Here is a 23,478-nt window from a genome sequence, read left to right as displayed (position 1 = left end):
CATTTGAAATGCACACGCAAAGTTCCGGCCCAACTTGTAGTATCTGGGAAACCATAAATTCCCATGTATCGGATGGGAGTGTGACTTTGATCGGCTCGCCTCTAGATAATATTGCTCTATATTAAATTCCACACCAGAAAACAGTGGATCGATTTCTCACTTTAGTATGGAGCACTACATAAAGATCACTATTTAATATCGGGCAAATCTGTTAATTAACTACCGTTTTGTTAACAGTTGTGCCCTTTCCCCTTTGTAAGATTTTTCTTAAAGATAAATATTCGGATATCAGCCGCCCTAAACTTAGTTATATGAACTAAAACCTGTGATATTATAGTTCATTTTGTCTTATATTTACTCTTCGAAACAATCTTCCAATCATGCCGAAGTGAATTTTGAGTCTAAGTCGTTACTGTTAGGTTCTCTGAATAACTACTGACTCTCCGTAAAAGTAGGATGTCCATATGAATTCTCATTACCATGGTTCTTAAAAATTGACAATTTAGTGTACTGCATTACATGTGTATTTCCATATGCGTGTTCACGTCGAGTTCGAATCTAAGTCATTAAACCTGAATGTTAACGGCTTAACTGTGGCCTGAATACTTCAACTGTAATAGTTTGGAATGTCTTTTCAACGAACATCATCATGCTCCCATGGATATCCAAATATGTTTTAATGTTGATAGTGCGCACATATGCAAGAAATTTGTCTTCAGCGCTTCTAGCTAGCTGTGTTTTTAATTACTAATACTGTAAACATTATTCTTTAGTTACTCAAATTAGCGATTACAGTCTGGATTCTCACCAATTGACTACTTTTTAATGACTAAACATTTGTTGAGATTCATCAATCAGTGCGTACACTTTTTTAGCTGTTTGGATCGTAAAATGTAGTTTTTCGATATGAATGATAATCCGAGATGTAATAAATTTTCTCAATTAATCAATAATCCTTTATTACTACTATCAATATCACTGTTATTATTGATTTTAAGTAAATAGAAATCAAGAATTTCGAAAACTGTATTCCATGTTTTATCGTTTAAAACAAACTTTCTTTGTTAGTGTATGTCTAACTTCTGGAATTTGAAGAAATAATTCACCATTTGTTTTCATTAACTGAAAAGATGTCTCCTGATATAGCTGTTTACTAACTTCACGATGTACAGCTGTAACTATATCAAGAATACTTTCATTTTGTAATCCGTTATGTAATCGTTTACATAATGCCTGAATATAAACAGTACCACCGGTTGGATCTCTTTGTGCACGAAAACCAGCAACAGTTGCATAACTTAGTAAAAAGTCAGCATAAGTGGGAATTAACTGTACATTGTTCATTTGATGAAGTGGTATAGGATTTTTGAGTAAATTATCCAATTTGAAACCGATAAATTTTGCATCGGAAACCGATAATCTCAGGTTTAAATTTGATGACGGATGTTGGATAAAATTATCAACATTATCCTCTTGATTAGTTATATCATTGTTAGTTTGAGTAATTTCATTTGATTGTTTCTGTATAACATAGCCTTTTTGGTAGTCTTCACCACGACATGCTTGAATAAAGAATAATTTCGGCTTACCAGCTAGAGAAGGACAATTATCAGCTGTAAATATGGAAGTTAATTCATGTATTGATAAAGAATTTCCATCAACTCCATATATACGACCAATAGTTCCATGCGACATTAGACATATTACTAGACAATCATATTCATGATGATTTGTTTTCTTTCCTAAGTGTTCCAGTTGAGCTTGTATTTCTCCAGCTGATAGATTACGAAGTAATTTCACCAGAAAATTAAATGATCCGAAAACATTTTCCAAGCTCTTCTCATCAATATCACACCCAGAACGGTTCTGTAAGAAATATGAAGAGAAAACATCATTGACACTATCACTACGTTGAAATACTTAGTATAAGTTCAGTCAAATAGTAAAGTGACTTAAAGAAACGGAGATATACAAAAAGTGAGACCTGCTACTACTGGATATCAGTTAGAATTGTTACATTTCATATTACAACAATTGTTAGTAATGGGCGAATAACTGAAAATGTAAGACTTTGAAAGCTATTCTCTGTGAAATCTACTTATATTTTAAAATTCCATTTATTAAACACTTGGATTATGGTATTGCTACATTGTCTCAATTTCAGACTTTTATTTGTCATATTAACCACCGTTTTATCTTTTACCAAGTATGAATCACAGTAATTTTATCACAAAATTTTGACTCAGTTTTGCACCAGAAATGTCCTAGTTTTGTACATACAGAATAGTACAATGAGCTCAGAGGATCTTCCTGGTATTCTCATTTATAGATTGTGGGACAGATGAACGGTCTGTCTTTTGACACACTGAGTGTTAGTAAACTTATACTGGATTTAAACAGAAAAGAAATTTATAATAATAACCCGAAATTAACAGATCGAAAGTCAAAGAACTGATGATAATGATATCAATGGAAGTGGAAATTCAATCTCATGAATATAGTCGAAGAAAATAAATGGAACGGAAGAATGATAAGTATGAAATACATTTTATGCTCAATGACTAATTTGATGGAATTTACTTGACTACAATATTTCTCTAAGACATTAAATTGAACAATCTTTTCATCACAGAAGAGCATAACTTGAATTATTTTCAAACATTAAAATGTATTAGTTGGGTACTTCAAACTAGTCTGAAATTATTTATTGATACGATAATCGTGACTTTACACGTTATGAGATTTGAAAATTCCGGTTCACTTGCTAGAGATGATACCATCTAATCATGAAGTCAAAGAGCAATGATTCATATTTTCCAATCTCAGTCAATTCCTAATATAGTGAAAGCACGTTCAGTGCTTCATAAATTCCAATGACTTATCGGTTGCTGTCTTTTATGGATAATTTCTCTCAGATCACACAAATTCAGTAAGGTAACTTATTTATCTACTTTTTATTTCAATAAATAAATACGAACTGGTTAGGAGCATTTAATAAACTATAGATATTCCCAGTAGTAATGGATGATAATAGCATAGTGTCACGCACAAATTGACTGAAGCTAGAAATCTACATCATTAGATACTAACTCGGTGGTTTGAAGGCTATTCACAAACTGAGAGCCCTGAAAGTCTTGGAGCTCGTTGCCTAATTATCTTCACTGCTAATGAGTTACATGATAGGATGAAAAAGCTGACCAGTGCTTTCTGGTTATTAGTGATTGTGAATGGATGAAGAGCGAATGTCCGACGCTCTTACCGGGTTGGTGGATACGGAGGGGATTTAAAAAACTCTGACTCCAAACCAATGATGCACATTGGCTTCAGGATCCTGATGGAACGAATGGCGTATGAGCCTGTAGTTGGTCACGGGCTACCATGGGACTGCATCTCCTGAAGTTGTTCCAAAGCCTTGTGGATTAGACCTTTAGGCCAACAACTCGGCGAGGGGTCCCCTAAGAAAATCACCTGATTCGGTTTGGGAACCAGGGCAGTATTCTGGACCTCATACAAACCAAATGTTGGAGAAATTACTCTTGCTTTAATGCTCATTCAGGCAAATCTCACTCATAACTGATAACTTTTGTTTTTGTTTCTTTTATACTACGCCAACTATCTACTTCCTTTTCTCCTCATTTTGTGTACTCTTTTATTTTTCAGCTTCTGCAGCAGCTCACCTATGGTGGAAACCATATGCTGTCTAAACGACGTCAAATCAGTAACTGGTCGAAAGTTGAATGATACCATCCACTACGAATACTTCAAGTCTTTCTGAAACCACGTATACTATTCAAAATGACCTTCAACCTCCGCACATCAAAACAGATCGGACAACAGATAAGGTTAGTTATGTCTTTAGAAAATTTCAAAATTGATGTCTGTAGTCTATTAAAACTCGTATTCAAGACTAGTGAGGCATTACAGATTCGTTCTCCATCTGTCGCTTCGAAAAGCTTGTTCCACGTGCGTTTATCCGGGGATCCTGAAGCATTTTCTACTGGTTTTGCCGGCGTTCGTTTTGCACTAGGCGCTAGGGTTTAGGTAGCACTGATTGACTGGATCCCCATTAACAGTCAGTTTTGCGCTGATAGGCTAGAAAGCTCAATTAAAGTGAGAAAATCGGCGTGAAAAACAATGTCTTCCCGTCGTCGCCACCTACACTCCGACAGGTTGCAGCCTGGATGTTATCATGGGTGAGTTTTACTACCGGTTAACTGTTTTTCTACAGAAATTGCGTTCGACAGATAGTGTTACTAGCCGAAGACTTGAATGCTCAAGTCGGACGTCTAACCAAAGGGGAGAGTTGTTTGAGTGGCCAATGAGCAGTTGTTGGTCGCAGATCAGATAACGGTGACCATCTACTGCACTTTGCACAGACTACAACTTGTTTGTGGCTATCACTAACTACCGATACAGTCATTGCCGGTGTGCTTCCTAGCGTCCTCCCTATGAACCTTAAACTTGGACCTGGATTGATCACATAGCCATCAGTTACTGTTGGTGTGATTGTGTACAAGATTGCCGCTCCTTTTGGAGTGATTATCTGAACTTTGATCATGCCCTTGTTCGTGCTAATCTTATCTTACGTTTCGCTAGCCAACAAATTTATCGTCCTAAATTGATCGATGTCAGTAAATTGGTTGCAGCTTTTGTTGCAACTAAATGTCAAACCGAACTGGGTTCAAGGCTAGCTATAGCCCACCGAAAAGTTTAAATGAGTATCGGCTGCAATTGAATGATTCCATAAAAATGGCGCTTAAAGTCGTTTACAGCTTCACGAAACGTCCCGCTTATAAGCACTTAGTTTCTCCAGGCTCCTTACGACTGGTCGAAGAACGTCGGTCTACTCTAGGTGACCGTGAGTTTGACTATAAAGGAAAATAATTGCGTAATGAAATTGTGGAGAGCTTGCGTACGGATTGAGAAGCCTGATATTCGGAGCCTGCTAATGAGCTGGAAACAGTAGCTGCTTCCGGTAACTGCCGGAAGCTCTTTCAACTGATCCGAGTCACTGGCACCAAGAAGTGTGGTGTGAGTGAAGCAATCTGCGAAGACTGACGATTTGCAGTCCTGAACATCAATGGAAAGCTTTAAACAACCAATACAAATGAATTACATATCTCTATAGCCCATTTTCTACTTTCATGGATTCATTCTATAATTTTTGATTTAATAAAGAGATTCTATCTTAAAAGCTATATTAAATCATGTATTTAAACAGTTATATTTTATTCATAACATTAATTATAAATGGTTTTAATCACAACTTACCTGGAAATCTGAGTGCCAAAACATCATGTTATTAATGATTAAACAAATGCCTTTTCTTGTACTGTTCATCTTGTAATAATCTTCAGAATCATCTTCGTCATTATTATTATTATTATTATTATTATTGATAGTATTAGTAGTAGTGGTAGTAGTAGTATTAGTAGTAACAGTAGTAGTAAGTGCATCCGTTTCCATTTTATCGGTTATATTATCATTGTTATTAATAATTAATTGACAAATCTAAAAAAATTGAAAGTTGATCCAACTATTAGCTGTAAATGAGTGTTAATCAGCTTTAGGAACTGCCTTTACTTTTAAAATTTTTGAATTTTACAACCTGTCATATATGAGTCCCAACAAGTTCCTTCGTAATACTGTGAGGTTGTGAAATTATCTATAAGACTGTGTACAGATCTCAGTGAACTACAAATCTCATAGCTCTGGGGTTGATCTCATTTTCAAATCAAAGTGTTGTGGTAGGGAAACCAAGTGTTTCAGTTGCATGATCATTTTGGTATAATTGTGAACTGAAAAATAGGGTCCCAGCATTTTAAAAATTAATCATAATATTTCATTACATAATCTATTCATTGTATCAATTAACGTAGAACTCGTTAGGCTGTCTGGAGTGACCATGACGGATTAATTTTGTACCTAATAATTTGGAAAAATACCTTATAACTTCAGTTTTGCCCGGACAGAAACTGAGGTCTCTGAATAACTGATCGACTACATAATTATTGATTTGCCTACAGTTTTTACGATAGTAAGAAAAAACACTCGTCGAGAGGCCACTGTAAACTAAAACACTGAATAATATATTTGGTGTGTGTTCTGTTCTATTTGTGACTTGTCAGCTAGATAAGCGTTCATCCCTGTGTTGATGCATCCATATTGAGATTTGAGCTCATTGTTTTCACTTCAAGCTCCCAGAATGTTGTCTATTGAGTTTATGTAGCTACTAACTTATTTAAAGGACATGAATGAGTTAGTTATTATCGAGTGAGTACCGTAACTGCAGTGCAGCACTGTTCATGAAATGTGTTGATTTGTTTGGAGTCTATAAAACTGAAAAAATAATGACTATCCTAGAACTTACATTTTTGTCTTCAGACTCTTTTTTCTTTTGATGAGCCAGTTGATCAATATTTTCAGGCTGTAATATCAGGTTATTTTGTAGTGTAGTAGCGAAAGGAATATCATTTTTACAAGTAGCAAGACATGGTTCATTTGAGCCGTCTGGTTGTAAAAAGTATGAGAAGGGAATTTAATCAGATTTATAAGATACACCGTATAAATTCACCATGAATCAAAAGTTTGTATTTATACACAAACAATGACAGCATTTGAAAATATATGTAACAAATTGTCAAAATCGACTGGCTTCGGATTTACGACCAATTCAAACTTAATAGCTTGTGGAAGCAATAAAGCAAGGGTTTTTCTAGTAAACTCTCTACTAATATAACCAATCGCTTACTAAAGGTGATAAAATAATTGTGTTTTATTAAAAGATTAAATCATATTGTCCGGTCTAAAAAATATGAACTATTTCCACGGTTACTTCACTTCGTATAGCTTAAACCTATTAAGTATTATTAAGTCCAGAATCAGATTTTACTCAGTCAACTAACTAATCAAAGCTAATTAATATGTCATTGTAAAGTATCATTGATAGTCACTTGAGATAGAGGATTATTTGGGGATGATTAAATTTCTAAAACACCGATTATATCTCTTACCACTTTGTCATTTCTTTTTATTAATCTTAAATGTTCATTACTCTTCACTAAATTTCCTCTCGTCAGGTATCTATTATTTTTACTCCCGGCCTAAGTTTTGATGAACCACTCTCTTGGCAATTTGTTTCTGTGTTCTACTTCCAAAGACACTGTAAAAGTACCTGCATGGTTAGTTCATCTTACTTTAGTATTTCTAATAAATATTTTTTTCTGTACTGTCAATATGATATGAGTTTAGTGTTAGGAGTAACCCAATGTACAATCAATACGTATATGATATGTAAATCTCAATGAATAAACATCATCGGAATCATGAACCGATCTAATTTAGACCACTATTGAAAATCTGGAAGCACTGGACAGCGGTTTCTTTCTAGTGTGGGACTCCTCAGTAGTGCACATCCACGACCCTGCATGCGGAAGTCGAAGCCAGAACCTTCGGTTACGTGAGCGAACGTTTAATGCCAAGACCATTGAGTTGGGATACAGTGCCGCACAAATCTAACTGTTAGGTTCGCTACTTGAATAACGCAGAATACAGTTACGACTACGACACTCGAACGTTAAACGGTCGCAAGTCAGAAGATATAAGAAAAGCTGGAGAAGTTTTTAGTTGGTAAGAATCGTAATGTACAGAAAATCACGGGTATTTATAGATATTAGCATTTGTTAAATCAACATTATGATTCGGTCAATGCGCAAAGAGGCATATTATGCTACTGCCCAATAGTAGCATGCCACGTTGATATTCTAGAGAGTTCCATCATGTTTCGATTGGATGGAAACTCTTCTGCTCCTTTAGGGCTTCTGGAAGCTCCGCTTTAGTTCTCGGAAGCCGATTCATTAAACTTCAGTCAGTCCACAATAGCGCGATTATCTCCTATTGTCTTTGATGGGTACCTTACTCATACCCGACACAATTTATCTCCTCTGGTCACGGCTTTTATCTAGAAACCCGGAAAACTCTCAGAGTTAGTCACTAGCGAGCACGCGATAATTGTTAGTATAAGGTTGTGGAGATTCCAATGACATTCAACTATCTCCACATTCCTAAACTGACAAATAAACATCAGTTAGCCCAAAAATTTTAAATCAAAATATTTTTCTGCATTTCCTTGAAAATTCTTTCAGTCATAGCTACTAACTTCAGTCATCTCACATAATGACTGAACTGAGGGGTTTATGAAGATCTACCAATTTAAAAACATTTTTTATTATAAAGTGAATTCGGTTGACGAGCTATTGGGAAGTGGAAAACACTGGAAAATTTCTTAAGCCTATTTTGAGATACTGCAGAAATCTGCCTCTGTGACGGCTAGTAAAATTAAACCTAGTGCTATTAGGTATGAACTATTTGTTTACCAATGACAGTCTGAACTTTTGTTGGTATATTATAGATTCTTGATTTTAGTAACTGAAAACAGTGCTGATAACGTCGTTCATAAGAACAATGAAAGCTCCACGACTAAACCATCTAACTCAGAGAACAAAACTCCATCAAAATAAAAAAATATTTCTTTATCAATATGAAAAACAACTATTGAATATAAACACTTTAATTGATCTATTGTTTATAAATTTTAGATAATTGATAAATCAATCATTTTTTCCTGAAAATCAATCTATATAACAAACAGTTGATTGATTCTATTAGGTATGAACTTTGATACAATCAACGAAAAAGTATTTATATATATATATATATATATATATATATATATATATATATCTGTTTTCAATGTCCTTCCATTAAATTTAGGTAATTACTCAATAATCAATATCGTGCTTTTACATTCCATTGTCAAAGTTTTACTTATTGTATACAATTTAAATCATTAACTAATCGATATATTTTCATAGAGTTTAATATTTAAATTAGGAATGAACAAATAACCATATGACTATAAAGTTACTAACAAGTAAAATAACTGGTTTCCAAGTCACTTCGAGGATTGGCAAAGCAAGGGCAGCATTTCTACAATTGATGAACATATGGAACTCAAAACAACTGTCAACTAACTTCAAAGTGAGAATCTTCAATACGAACGTCAAGATAGTCCTACTGTACGGAGCTGAAACGTGGAGAACTACTACATACATCGTCAAGAAGGTACAAGTATTTATAAACAGTTGTTTACGCAAAATAATCAACATTCACTGGCCGGATACTATCAGCAACAGCGTTTTATGGGAGAGGACAAACCGGCTTCCAACTGAAGAGGAGATTAGGAAAAGAAGTTGGAAGTGGATAGGACATACATTGAGAAAATCATCAAACTGTATCACGAGGCAATCCCTACCTTGAAATCCAAAAGCGAAGTGGAAAAAGGAAGGCCAGAGAACACATCACGCCGGGAAATAGAAGCAGATATGAAAAGGATGAATGTTAACTGGAAAGAACTGGAAAGGAAGGCTCTGGACAGAGTTGGATGGAGAATGCTGGTGAGCGGCCTATGCTCCTCCACGAGGGGTAACGGGCGTAAGTAAGTAAGTTCCAAGTCACTTGGATATATACTTTTGTCTACTTACTAAATTGTTATTAAAAATATTTTTTTTCATTACCATTTTGTCAAAGCTGACAATAAAATGTCTACCACTAAATATTCCAAAAGAAAAGATACATCTAAGAACTTTCGTCTAAATTAGAGCGAATAGTTTCACATTATTTGGGCAACGAGTTGATGTAAGACATTAAATGGGAATAATATATTTGTAAAATCTCAGCGAATGAATTTAAAGTAAATCAAACGTTTCGTCTAGTAATCTGGTCCAAGCATTTTCAAGGAAATACATTTTCTTCGATAATTTGATGTGATTGCAGAATATATATTTCCTTGAAAAAGCTCGGACCAGATTGTCAGGCGAAACGTTGGATTTACTTCAAATTCATTCGCTGAGATTTTACGAAAAGATACATCATTATCTAAAGCATTCTTTTATAAATTCTATAGATAATATTCATCATTTCATAACTTTAAACTCTAAATGAATGAATATGCATGATTATTGTTAAAAACGTTCGATGAATAAAGTTTTCTTAAGTAAAACCAAAATCTATATAGAATAGGGAGAAAGGAGTTTATCAAAACAGAATACCTTTATAAAATGGTGGACTACTTTGTATAAGACTGATGTTACTAAACTCTGTGTTTACTTAAATAAATAGCGAACAAATTAACTAAACTTAGGAAACTATAGAACGTTATTCACTTAGTATTGTTTGTTTGAATCTTCCCATTGATGTTTAGGACTGCAACTGGTCGGTCTCTAATTGGCATATGTGCATACTGTGCGTATTGCCTCGATATTGCTTGAATTCACAAGCATTATAAGCAAAGATAGATGGTGGCTAGCAGTAGAATCAATAGGAAGATTCAAACAAACAATACCAAGTTAATTTAAACGTCACCCGATTGCACAAGCAAGTGGCTATCAAAACTCAGTAGCTGAGTGGATAACGCGATAGCGTTTGAAGTGAAAGGTACTGGGTTCGGGTCCCAGAGTGAACATCAACTCTGAGATGCAAGTACATCCAGCTGACGAGTCCCAAATAGGACGAAACGCGCGTCCTGGATTCCACTGCTAGCCACTATAGAACGTTATATGTAATAGCTGATTAATTAAAGTTAATATCACTTACTATATTGTATTGAGTTATTTCTATTTTGTCCACAATAGATATTCTCAATATGACTTTGTTCAATATTTTGACGAGAATTTCTATTGAATTCACGTTCATTCAAATCTACACGATTACCAGATAATCCACTAAATGGTCTATATGACTTTTTACTTTTTTGTTGCATTGATAAATATGAAATTTTTGTAGATAATGTACGAACAGAATGATTCTCTTCATCTTCATATGAATAGGCATACCATTTCTTCTTATTATTATTAGTAGTAATTATATACTTAGAATTCAAATTCTTGTTTAATTGATCAATTGTTAAATGATTCAATGGATATTTAAACTTCTTCAATTTCTTATAATTACCATTATTTTCTGATTTTTTAATAAGATTAGAATGTGATTTCTTATTATCCTTTTTATTTAACTGATTCATACATGAAACTCTTGCACTTTTAATTGAATTATTTTGTTTGAATGAATGGTGTCCAGGATTACCTGAAGTTATTGATGAAGTTGAATATTTAACTAATAATGATACCATTTTTACATCTTTTAATACATTTTTAGCTAAATAAATACATGTATATCCATGTTTATTGGGTAAACGAATTGATTTGTTATGATATTTACAGATTGTGTTCACTATATCGTAACTGAAAAAATAAAAGTAGGTTAACTTTTTTTTAATTAGTCAGGTCAAATATTTCTGATTGAAATTAATTAGTTAGGTTACATGAGAAGTTTAAATTAGTCAAATAATTATTTAAACTTGCAAAACATAAAACAGTCAGTTTATTGACATTTAAACTGAATTGCGAACTACTAGTCTAAAAGTTCAGCTTTTGATGCGTGTCCTACAAGTTCATGGTTCAACCACAGCTGGAGTTGTAGACGTGTACTGCTGAGGAGTCTCATACTAGGATGAAATGACCGTTCAGAGTCTCAAGGTTTTCAGTGGTTGTTTAACTAAGGTCACCTGATGACAAAATCTAAAAAATCCACATTCTTCATAAACCCTTTATAATAATGATAAAATTCAGCCAGCACTAAGAATTATTTAACATAGTGTTGTCTACTAATCCCCAATAGATTAGTGTAGAGCTTTGTTTCAATACAAATATCGTAGACCGTCTCATATGTTATCATATCAGATCTTTACCAGGCAATATACACTGCAAATAGATGGAAAACTTGTAAAAATGTCTTAGAGTATACTTAAAATATATTTAAATATATTCGATATATTGATACTCCAGAATGGTACAACGAACCACTACTGATTTTCTAGATTTTAATATTCCTTCGACTTATTTTAAATGTTAATATAAGTTTTCCTTAAGTTCATAAGATTCCCTAAATTACCTATTATTACTGAAAACCGTAATCATAAGATTATTCTGACTTGATAATTCAGCACGTTAAGAAAAATGATGATATTTTCCAGCCCGAAATCTAAGAAAGTCTATCACACAATAGTGTATTTTAGAGGTATGCATTACTTGACAATTATAAATCACAATAAGCTACGCAATCATCTCTCACTTCTCTTAAACTGTGTTTAACTATGATAAGTATTTTAATAACTTATTAAACACAATCTCTGATTCTACCTAAAAGATAGTAAAAATTCCAGATTTCTCATAACTGACCGAATCTGCTTTATCATTTAAGTGATTATATTCATGTTGCTACCTAAAACTGGCTTCATTCCATAATATTTGTGTTTACTATGTAAAGTAGCTTCAAAACAGTATATCAATCACAAATCCGGATTAAAAATGTTCAAGCAGCACTTCGTTTTCCAATCGTGCCTCGGTGATTGTTTCATAAATTAAACACTAAAAATTCCAAACTAAAAAATGGTAAGTTAATGAACATACAGTTTATCCATTACTGCACAATGTAGTGCCGTATTTCCATTTTTATCTGTCAGTACACAGAATTCGTCGAATAACTTCCCCTTAGAATTCATCGCTTCTTTAGGTTGCTTCCCATTTTCAATGCATTGACTTTCATAGCATTTACTTATTAGATCAACGTCATGTAATAGTTGGTTTACTGTTTCTATATTTTTGGAATAAACCGCCAAATGTAAAGCTGTGCCCTGACTGGTTGATTCAGTTTCAGCTGTTTGCATACATATTAACTGATACAGTTCATTTATTCGTATGAATTTATTGGATGTGTTACAATTTAAAAGCGATTTAACTATTGTTGCCAGTCCCAAATAACAAGCCAAATGAAGACTTGTCCAATTATTCTGAGGATTTCTTTGGATAATATTTACCATATCTGTATTCAAGAGTTGTTTAACCTAAAATTATTTAGAACAAACATGTTTTTAAACAAAATGAAATTTATACATACTCATGAAGCCTACTAAGGACAAATAGTATACTAAACTAACCTGTTAGAACATAATTCAAACTGAAAAGACTGAATGATTATGTTACTTACGCCTGTTACCCCTCGTGGAGGAGCATAGGCCGCTCACCAGCATTCTCCATCCAACTCTGTCCAGAGCCTTCCTTTCCAGTTCTTTCCAGTTAACATTCATCCTTTTCATATCTGCTTCTATTTCCCGGCGTGATGTGTTCTCTGGCCTTCCTTTTTCCACTTCGCTTTTGGATTTCAAGGTAGGGATTGCCTCGTGATACAGTTTGATGATTTTCTCAATGTATGTCCTATCCACTTCCAACTTCTTTTCCTAATCTCCTCTTCAGTTGGAAGCCGGTTTGTCCTCTCCCATAAAACGCTGTTGCTGATAGTATCCGGCCAGTGAATGTTGATTATTTTGCGTAAACAACTGTTTATAAATACTTGTACCTTCTTGACGATGTATGTAGTAGTTCTCCACGTTTCAGCTCCGTACAGTAGGACTATCTTGACGTTCGTATTGAAGATTCTCACTTTGAAGTTAGTTGACAGTTGTTTTGAGTTCCATATGTTCATCAATTGTAGAAATGCTGCCCTTGCTTTGCCAATCCTCGCCTTTACATCTGCATCCGATCCTCCTTGTTTATCAACGATGCTTATGTTAGTGAAATGTTAAATATTTCAAATCTATTCAGTACTTGAAAAGGTAAAGTTGGAAAAAACAAAGTATCCAGTAATGTGGAATTGTAATTTTGAACAAAATATTAACATTAACGGGGATATTTTTTGCATTTAACAGTTCTGGTTAACTATACTAAAATGATCTATGTGTTAGATAAATAAATTAATATATTTGTAATGTCCAAATTAGTAGAAAAATTAGATTTTCTGACGTTTCGTGCCCCAGTGTAAGCCACTTCTTCAAAGAGTCACGAAACGTCAGGAAATCTAATTTTTCTATTCAATGAGACCTTACAAATATATTAATTTATTTATAACAATCTACCCAATGCTCAATTTATTCAAAATTATCAAATCAAAACTTGGTAGTGATACCTATGTGTTAGATAGTTGTTTCTATATTTTAAAGCTCCAGTTTCCAGCATACAACCCATACCATACTAAGTAAAATAAATAAATTGTTTAAATTTTTTTCCTTTTCATTATTCAAAGCTGATTATTCAAATCAACATTGTATAAACACTGGAATTCTTTTTACGCTAATTTAAAACTGACTTTACAATGTATCATGGATGATTTACTTCAACCATTTAAACTCTTAATTATTATAAATGTTCTCATTTCAATTTAGTTTGAATGTTACTTTGTTCCCTTAAACTGCACAGCGTAAAGCGTTTATCACACAGAAACAAAAAGAGTCTACAATTCATAATCATAGTAATAGTTGTGTTTTATCCTTCATAGTTTCAAAAGCTTAATAACTAAATAAATAATTAATCAGTAAATCTAGAAACCTACTCAACTAATTTTGAATTTTAAGGTCAGGTTATTAAAATAACCAATTTAGAAAAAAAAATCTATATGCAGAACTGATATCAATAATCAGTTAAACCATCTATGTATAGATGGTTTCTAGTTGATTTCTTATGCCCTTTGTATAGTGAAAAGTTTCATTTAAACATTTGGTAAACAGGGCAAATAAAAAGGTAGAAGTTTCTTTTCAGTTAATTTTGTCATAGCTTTACACTAATATGTATGTATGTAATATAGAACAATAAAATAATACTAATCGGGTAATGATTCTATATCTTCAAAGATTAATATCAGTTGTCCCAAGTGAAGTCTTCCGAAATACGAATGAATTTCTAGTTTCTTTTAATGATATTCTTCAATTGATTGCACTTAATTAACAAACTACATTATTCACATGAAGATAACCATCCTTTTGTGATGTTCAATAAAAGTGCAATATATGGCATTTTTTTAGCATCTCACCATTCATTTAATATCTCAGTGCTACATATAAGAGCATTATATATATACTACTGTAGATCATTCTAACTTGTTGAGTATAAAAAAAAGCAAAAATTATGAACTTGGAGCTTGAAATGAAATCCTGAGTGAATATTAAGCATTCATGTGCAGTATTCACTCACCAAAGGAAAGAAAAAGAATGCTAGATATAGAATACCTATTAAACTTTGAGAAACAGATACCTTGCAGATTTATGAACATGTATGGCATCACCATTATTCAAAATCGGTTTCTAGTTAGAAAGCCAAAAATTTGTAAAACATCTTGAATAATCTACATGTTCTACTGAAGATGACATATAAGAGTAATCATAACAAAATTTACACCTTAATGCATGAAGTATATTTGTTGACTTTGTAGCTATTAGCTAATGTGTACCAACATATTAGACAAAATACTAAGAATTCTCTTAGACTAAAATTTTCAGTATAAACCAAGAAATGTATTTGTTATAAAAAAATCGAATTCATGCACTACTGATCCATAACTCTCGAGTAAAAGAAACATGGTTTTCAGATGTTTTTTATTATCCCATTCAGTATAAATTGTTGGTTGTTTGAAATATCTTACTTTAAAAAAGAGTTATCATGTCTTTATAAAAGTAAACGGCAATGGGTTCGTCAACCATCTTAGTAACAACAACAATAGTCGATATGTGTTTAGAAAGTTTGTAATAACAAGGAATATCACACAAATGGATAGAACTACAATATATTCAATAGTAGAACTATTAACCTCCATAAATAGAGATGAGAAATTCTAACTTTCTCTTTATTATTTTCTTGAATTCAACAAAACTCTTATATGAATGAATAAACAGTTATAATCAACACAAAATTAGGTTGAATACTTTGCTAACTGGAAAAAGAAAGAGGAAGAAAATATGTTGTAGACCATCAACGTTGATGATCTATGTCTAATGATTGGGGGGCCTACTTGAGTTAAACGGGAACGGTGTAACGAACAAGCTAACTTTAAAGTCTGTAGAGGACTAATTCCTCTATATCTGACTCCATCAAATAAATAATATCCCGCTAACTGATTATTTACTGCAGGCTAAATCTCCTAGTAGAATTACGGGTTTACTCGAGATTATTCAAAAGCCTGAACACCAGTTGTAGAGATAGTTTATTGTTGAAGCTCGGTAAAAATCCACAGGCGTACATACAGCAAGCACACCGGGAAAACAAGTGGATGTGTGTGTGTTAAAAATCCATATATATGAGTGTTATGAGTGTTAATGGATTGTGGATAAATTATTGATTGACCCTGTTTACAACCAATGAGAGAACAGATTAAGGATTGATGTGCAGACATGCGCTCAATCAGACTCACACATAAAGCGTACAGTGGATTAAATGTTAGGATTACAGAGAGCACACAAAAAATACAGTAGTTGAATGGGCTTGCTACATAAGCTCCCATCCAGAACGTAGATGTGTTTTTTTCATAAAAAAAGATTTTTTTTATTAACATCTATGTTCGACAAAGTGATAAAAAAAATTGTTTATAAAATAAATGTACAATCCGATGTGATGAGTAAGCGTGAAGCTGTAATAACAGTTTGTGTGTGTTGAAACGTTTTATGTATGTGTATAAGGATTGCATGAAGTTAAAAGTAAGTATAATGAAAATCCGTGGGGCCAATAAAGAACAGTTAATAAAAATAGAGAACGATTTGTAGCATTTGGGCTAGATAAGTATGGTTGTTGCTACGTTCCTATTCGGAAAGTGTACTCTCCTACCTGATCTTGTTGTAGTTTCTGTAGCCGTTGAACTTCCGTATGAAGTATTGATTGTTACAGGTAGTTTGTGTAGTGCTTGCTTTGATGCGGATTTGCATGATTTCGTTGTCTGCTTCTTGATGTGCTCTGAAAACGCTGGTTTTATTCTGTCGATGCTAACAGTAGCATGTTTACCAGCTTTTTCTACTGTAATATATTGGCAGTTTATATCATGGATTGAGAAGGTATTAATGTTTAATCTAGATAGCGCATCTGCTGCATCGTTTTCCATGCCTTTTATATAGCATATATCAGCTGCAAATTGCGAAATGAATTCTAGTTGACGAATTTCGCGTGGACTGTATTTATCATGGTTTTGCATCAAGGATTTAGTTAGCGGCTTGTGATCAGTAAATATTGTAAAAGAATTGCCTTCTAACATATACCGGAAGTGTTTGATGGCTAAATAGACGGCCAACAGTTCTCTACCGAATGTGCTATATTTTGTTTGCGTCGCACTTAGCTTTTTTGAGAAAAATGCTAGGGGTTGCCATTGTTAATTGACGCGTTGTTGAAGTACAGCACCTACCGCTACATTAGAGGCGTCGGTCATTACTGCTAAAGGTGCGTTAACCTTCCGTGGGACCAGCAATGCCTCAGTGCTTAGGGCGTTTTTCAACTGCTCGAAAGCTTGAATTGCTTGCAGTGTCATTGTTAGTGGTTTGGCGCGTCCCCTTAATAAATCCGTTAGCGGTTTCGCTATGTCAGCACATTTCGGAATAAAACGTCGATAAAAGTTGATCATTCCAAGGAAACGTCGTAGTTTCTTGAAGGAATCAGGTAAGGGGTAATTTTTAATGATTTGTGTTTCCTCAGGAACCGGTCTAATACCTTGATTGTCGAGTAAGTGGCCTAAAAAGGTGAGGGATCGCTTTCCAAACTCACACTTATCGAGATTGACTGTTAACCCATACTCGTTTAGCTTCTCAAAAAGCAATTTTAGATGAGTTAAATGTTCGTTTTCGTCTTTGCTGGCGATAAGTCATCTATGTAGGCACATACAAACGGTAAGCCACGTACGACTTGATCAATAAAACGTTGGAAACTTTGTGCAGCATTCTTCAATCCAAAAGGCATGCGAACGAATTCGTATAACCCAAATGGGGTAGTGATGGCTGTTTTAGGAACATCATCCGGGTGAATTGGGATGTGATGGTAGGCACGGACGAGGTCAACTTTTGAAAAAATCTTTGCATCAGATAGACTGTGAGTAGAGTCATGTAAGTGTGGAAGCGGATATCTATCTGGTAGTCCTGCTGTTAAGAGCTCTGTAATCGCCACAAGGTCTAACCTCAGAAGAGTTTTTCTTAGGTACCATATGTAGCGGTGATGCCCATGGACTATCGGAGGGACGTATGATACCCAACTCTATCATTTTGTTGAACTCATTCTTTGCGAGAGCCAGACGAGAGGGGTCAAGGCGTCTTGGACGTGCGAATACTGGCGGTCCCTCTGTCTTAATGTGATGTACAACAGTATGTGTCAGTTTGTCACGTTTGAAACACGGTCTTAATAAGTCTGGGAACTGTTTAAGTAAATTGACGTACTTGTCTTTCTCGCGATGAGGTTTGACCAATAAATGTATAGACTTCTCATTAGATAGAATTCCTTTGATTACGCTGCTGTGATCGGCAAGTACCAGTTTCCGGTTTCTAACGTCTACAAGTATTTTATGTGATTGCAGGAAATCAACACCGATTATGGGAACAAGAACATCAGCTATGATGAAGTTCCATGAGAAGTTGGATTTAGGACCGAAATGCAATTGTAAATGTCTTTTACCATATGTCTTGATCTCGGATCTATTCGCGGCTCTTAGTTTCAGTATGGGGTCAGGTGTCTTTTTCTCGAGTGCAGTAGGTGGTACTACACTAACCTCTGCCCCTGTGTCGACTAAGAACTGTGTTCCGGTTCTTCTGTCCGTGACATATAACAAACGACTCTCGTGTGAGTTGTGGCCGGTGACCGCAGTCGTCACTAATTGTCGGCCTTGATGTTCCCTTTTCCGTGTGCTTGCAAAATTACAGGGAGAAATACACTTTTTAGCTTGTTTACCGAACGTTTTATGGTACCAGCAAATGTTATGTCGGATGGTGCTTGGACTACGACGTGTACGACTTCTGGACCTTCCTCTACACTTGCAGTGATAGGCATTCGAAAGTTGGAGCTGAGCTATTTGTTTAGTGAGGGCGTCGACTGTTTGTCGTAACTCGGCGATCTCGTCGGTTGAGTTTATTTGTACGTGTGATACCGAGTGAGTCCTGGTTCGCTCGTAAATTCGATCGGCTATGTCTGCCAACTTGTCAAAATCGACATCCTCGTCTTCAATTGCGAGTATCTGCTGTATGTTTTGTGGGAGGCGTCTGAGCCACAATTGATATAATAGACGTTTATCAACTATACGATTCCCTAAAACACTTGTCATGTGGCGTTTTAATTGGGAAGGTGTGTTATCACCTAGCTCTACATTGGCTAAAAATTGATCGATAGTCTGCTGGTCAGAAAGAGACGTAACACGTATGACCTCTCTTTTTAGGCAATCATATGGTGAGTCAGGATCCGGTTTAAAAATGACTTCAGGCACTTGCTCAATAACGTCATCCGGCAGCAACGAATTTGCGTAACTAAATTTCGTGTTCTGGCTTGTGATTCTGTTTGTAACAAAAAAGCTTTCTAAGCGTGCAAACCAGAGTTCTGCTTTTCGAGGATTAAAAACAGGTAAAGGTACAGAGATGGCACCCACGGAAATAGACTTAGATGAAAGCCTAAGCGAATTATCGAGTGACATGATACAAAGAAATAATAACAGTAGCAATAATAATAAGCTGTGGATTGAGATATACAGTATGAAGAAATAATCAATAACAACAAGAAATATAAATGAGAGACTCACCGAATAATAAAAAACTGTCACTTTAGGTACAAATATGAGAATATATCAATATAATTCCAAAGGGACAATGTTATGAATGAATATATTATGACTGTCAATGAATTGTTAATAATTGTAACGGTAATTCCAATGTGAAGTTCTTTATGATATGATTAGAGAATATGCAGCAGACGTGTAGAGAGATGGTGCGCGTTGAAAAAGTGGATCACAAACTTTGTAGAAGAATGGTGCGTGTTCAAAATGCGGCTCACCAACTTTGTAGAAGAATGGTGCGTGTTCAAAATACGGCTCACCAATTTTGTAGAGGATTAATTCCTCTATATCTGACTCCATCAAATAAATAATATCCCGCTAACTGATTATTTACTGCAGGCTAAATCTCCTAGTAGAATTACGGGTTTACTCGAGATTATTCAAAAGCCTGAACACCAGTTGTAGAGATAGTTTATTGTTGAAGCTCGGTAAAAATCCACAGGCGTACATACAGCAAGCACACCGGGAAAACAAGTGGATGTGTGTGTGTTAAAAATCCATATATATGAGTGTTATGAGTGTTAATGGATTGTGGATAAATTATTGATTGACCCTGTTTACAACCAATGAGAGAACAGATTAAGGATTGATGTGCAGACATGCGCTCAATCAGACTCACACATAAAGCGTACAGTGGATTAAATGTTAGGATTACAGAGAGCACACAAAAAATACAGCAGTTGAATGGGCTTGCTACAAGTCACACCTCGCGGTCAGCATCTAACGTGGATTACCCCATTCGACGTATTAAGGGACCATGGATGCTCTGAAGACTGTACAACACAAAGGACGTCATTACAGGAATATATTAGTTAAAGTAGATACAAGCGAAATTAGAACCACTGCAGCATGGGCCAGTCCATGGCGTATGATTAACCAATGCGCGTTGATTGTCCTTGACCTTGACGGAGATCGATGATCTGTTCGATATTTAGTGACCCGACTGCCGGATGACTTGGCTAGGGTTCAGTGACATTTCACTGGCCCTACAATATCATTAACTACATACAAAGATCTGTATTACTCAGTGAATCAAACTTTCCAGTTCTGATTGAGAGCAACTGGAGAACCAGTGAAAACTAGTCATGATTAAATAGGTATTTAGCTCAAGATTGGAACTCCTCAATAGTTTATATCATGCACTTGGCAAGAATTCAACATTAAACTTGGGGTTTCCATTTTTTTTCTAAGCTAGTAATTGGTGAGCTCATGATTATTAATGACATAGGATTTTTGTACACGTTGTCGAGGTGCCTCAAACTATGATGAGATAGTTCGCCAGTGCACCCTGGCTTTCAATAGTTCGGTGATGATTGTTGCATTCGAAATGAATAATCGCGTCACAGATCTCCTTTACCGTTATTCTTACTTATTTTTTTAAATATTGGAGAAAATATCTGCTAACTATGATCAAAATAAATGGATTAAGCTAAGAACCGTTATAACTCATTTGACATTCAGGCACCCTTAAATGAACAGACCAAATATACAAATCCTATTGCTGCTAATGTAAACAATTGATATACGCAATTCAAACGAATTACTCCATGGAACTTAAAAAAATTGAAGATTGACTTCCATACACAAACCATTGCTTTTAAAATGCCGTCTAAATTGAAAGCAGAATTGAAAAATCAAAATTTTCTAATTCTTAGGCATCGTCCAGTTAAAAGTTTGTTACGAACCCCTAACCAAAGAAATCTGAGATAAAGAAAAACATTTTCAATCAATAGAACACCTTTGAAGATCTCATACAGTATCACGCTTACTATGAATTTTCTCTATGTAAGGACAGGTTGAGTTCTTGGTCAAACTGTCCAGTTCTAACTTCCAGTTTGACAAACAGAATTGTAAATCACCTAATTATGTGTACATTAATAAATTGTTCTTACCGCTTGATCAAATCCAGCTTCTACAGCGATATAAACTGAATTTTCTCCATTAATCGAATGATTTATGACATTTTTTGCAAATTCCAATCCCTTCGTTGTGTTTAATTTGACTAAAATATCTTCCAGTTGATGAATATTTAGACTATTTATTGATTTATGTAGTGATTTTGTCCATATAACGATATCTTCATCATGTCCGTTATTCTGCATTGTGATGGCCCTTGGATTGATTGAGATATTAAGCAATGTAGTAAACTAAAACAAAGCGATACTTAAATAAAGACGTTATTTACCAAAGGTTGTTGAGTACAATATCTTATTTAAGATTAGGAATTTTCGTTAAGAGCTATACTGTTTATTGATTTTTCAAATTATGGATTTGTTTTAGAGTTTTTACCGGCAATTACTGTATTATCCAATCAGGTATTATTGTGTGTTCAGCTTTAAAGAAGGTTGAGAACACTAACAAATCTCGATAATCAGTGTGGAGTTGTAGAAATTGTTAAGTTTCTGATTGAGATCATGAATCGATGAATGTTAGACCACCATTGAAAACGTAGAAACGAGACGGAGAAATAGTATTTTGACCTTATAGCTGATGTCCATTCGCGGTGAAAGAACTAACAACAATTACTAACCCTGACATCTAACTCTAAATTGTAATCGTAATTTCTCTTACTAATTTACAACCATCTCTTAGGTAGGTAATTATTCTCAAGGTCACTTTAACATCACTCAAAGGTCAACCATAAATGATATTCTCATCGAACGAAATAATTGTTTATTGTTCATTAGCTTTCAAAAGGTTATTTCGTGATGAAACTTACTTCCATACCATCAGTATTAAGAACAGTTGTATACTACTTCAAATAAGATATTACAAACTTGGTTAAATGGAATAATTTTGAATTAAAGTAACTATGATCGTATTCCGAGTGCCTTAAACATGCATTGTAACATCATCAAACGTCTACTCTTCTCAAACTAATATCAACTAAATGAACTGGTGTATCGTAGTGTATCACTTTTACGTTTGTACGAAAGCATTTCTGTTACTATCGCAATACCGAATGAAGTCCAGTCAATCAAAAACACTCTAGGAGCTCGATCGAATATCCACCGATCCAAGTAATCTCAATTCGTATCACTTTGGGGATAGAAAATTCACAAGTAAATTGTAAAGGTATAACTAATGAGTGTCAGTAACAAGGGACAACCAAACACAATAAGTTCAAAAAGAATAAGTGGTAATAAGAAATAATAAGTATGAAGTAATACTAAAACTCAGTATCTAGATAAAGATAAAGACTAAATACATCTATCATTCTCAACCATGTTACAAGTAGTCTCCACTCATAGTCTATGATTATCCCACCAACCCTTGAATAAAACGTTTCCATGCCTTGATACAATCATTTCAGCATTCAATGGCTTCATAGACTGAAGCATAATTGAATATAATCGAAACTCATTCAGTGCTGATTACTTCAGTTTGAACATTTTACCACAAGTTTCATAAAAGATGCTCATATTCCAGCTAAAATCGATCAAAATTCAGTCAAAAATATCAACCTTGAGATAAACCGAATTATCAAAAATTAAATGTTTATCTGGACTCGATAGCTTATTAGATAACACATTGAGTGTTCGGAGTCAAAAGTAATAGGTTTGAGTCACAGTGTCAACATCAACATCAGAATAGAAGTGTGTTAGGCTGATGAGTACAAAATAGTACGAAACCCACATCCTGACTTGACTAGAGTTCAATAAGACGACGGGATCTTTTACCATTTAAAATTTTCGGATTTTTTATTTCATTTTTACATTTTCCATTACCCTCTTATGGATTAGTGTCAGC

General features: G+C 34.5%; 1 protein-coding gene across 1 annotated transcript; it reads right to left on the bottom strand.

The window, feature by feature from the left end:
- Positions 1-1,038: 1,038 nt before the first annotated feature.
- Positions 1,039-21,830, bottom strand: Smp_141270 (subfamily C14A unassigned peptidase (C14 family); the record flags this gene model as incomplete). The annotated part of the gene is made up of 6 exons (XM_018793335.1): positions 1,039-1,329; positions 1,465-1,866; positions 6,371-6,510; positions 10,654-11,300; positions 12,528-12,961; positions 21,621-21,830. 6 exons carry the CDS (start codon positions 21,828-21,830, stop codon positions 1,039-1,041), a joined length of 2,124 nt encoding a protein of 707 aa, XP_018647858.1.
- Between the last annotated feature and the right edge of the window lie 1,648 nt (positions 21,831-23,478).

This window comes from Schistosoma mansoni, chromosome 1 (assembly GCF_000237925.1).
Source record: "Schistosoma mansoni strain Puerto Rico chromosome 1, complete genome".
Classification (NCBI taxonomy): Eukaryota; Metazoa; Platyhelminthes; class Trematoda; order Strigeidida; family Schistosomatidae; genus Schistosoma; species Schistosoma mansoni.
The sequence above is the reverse complement of the archived record's forward strand: the minus strand, read 5'-3'. Positions and strand labels throughout refer to the sequence as shown.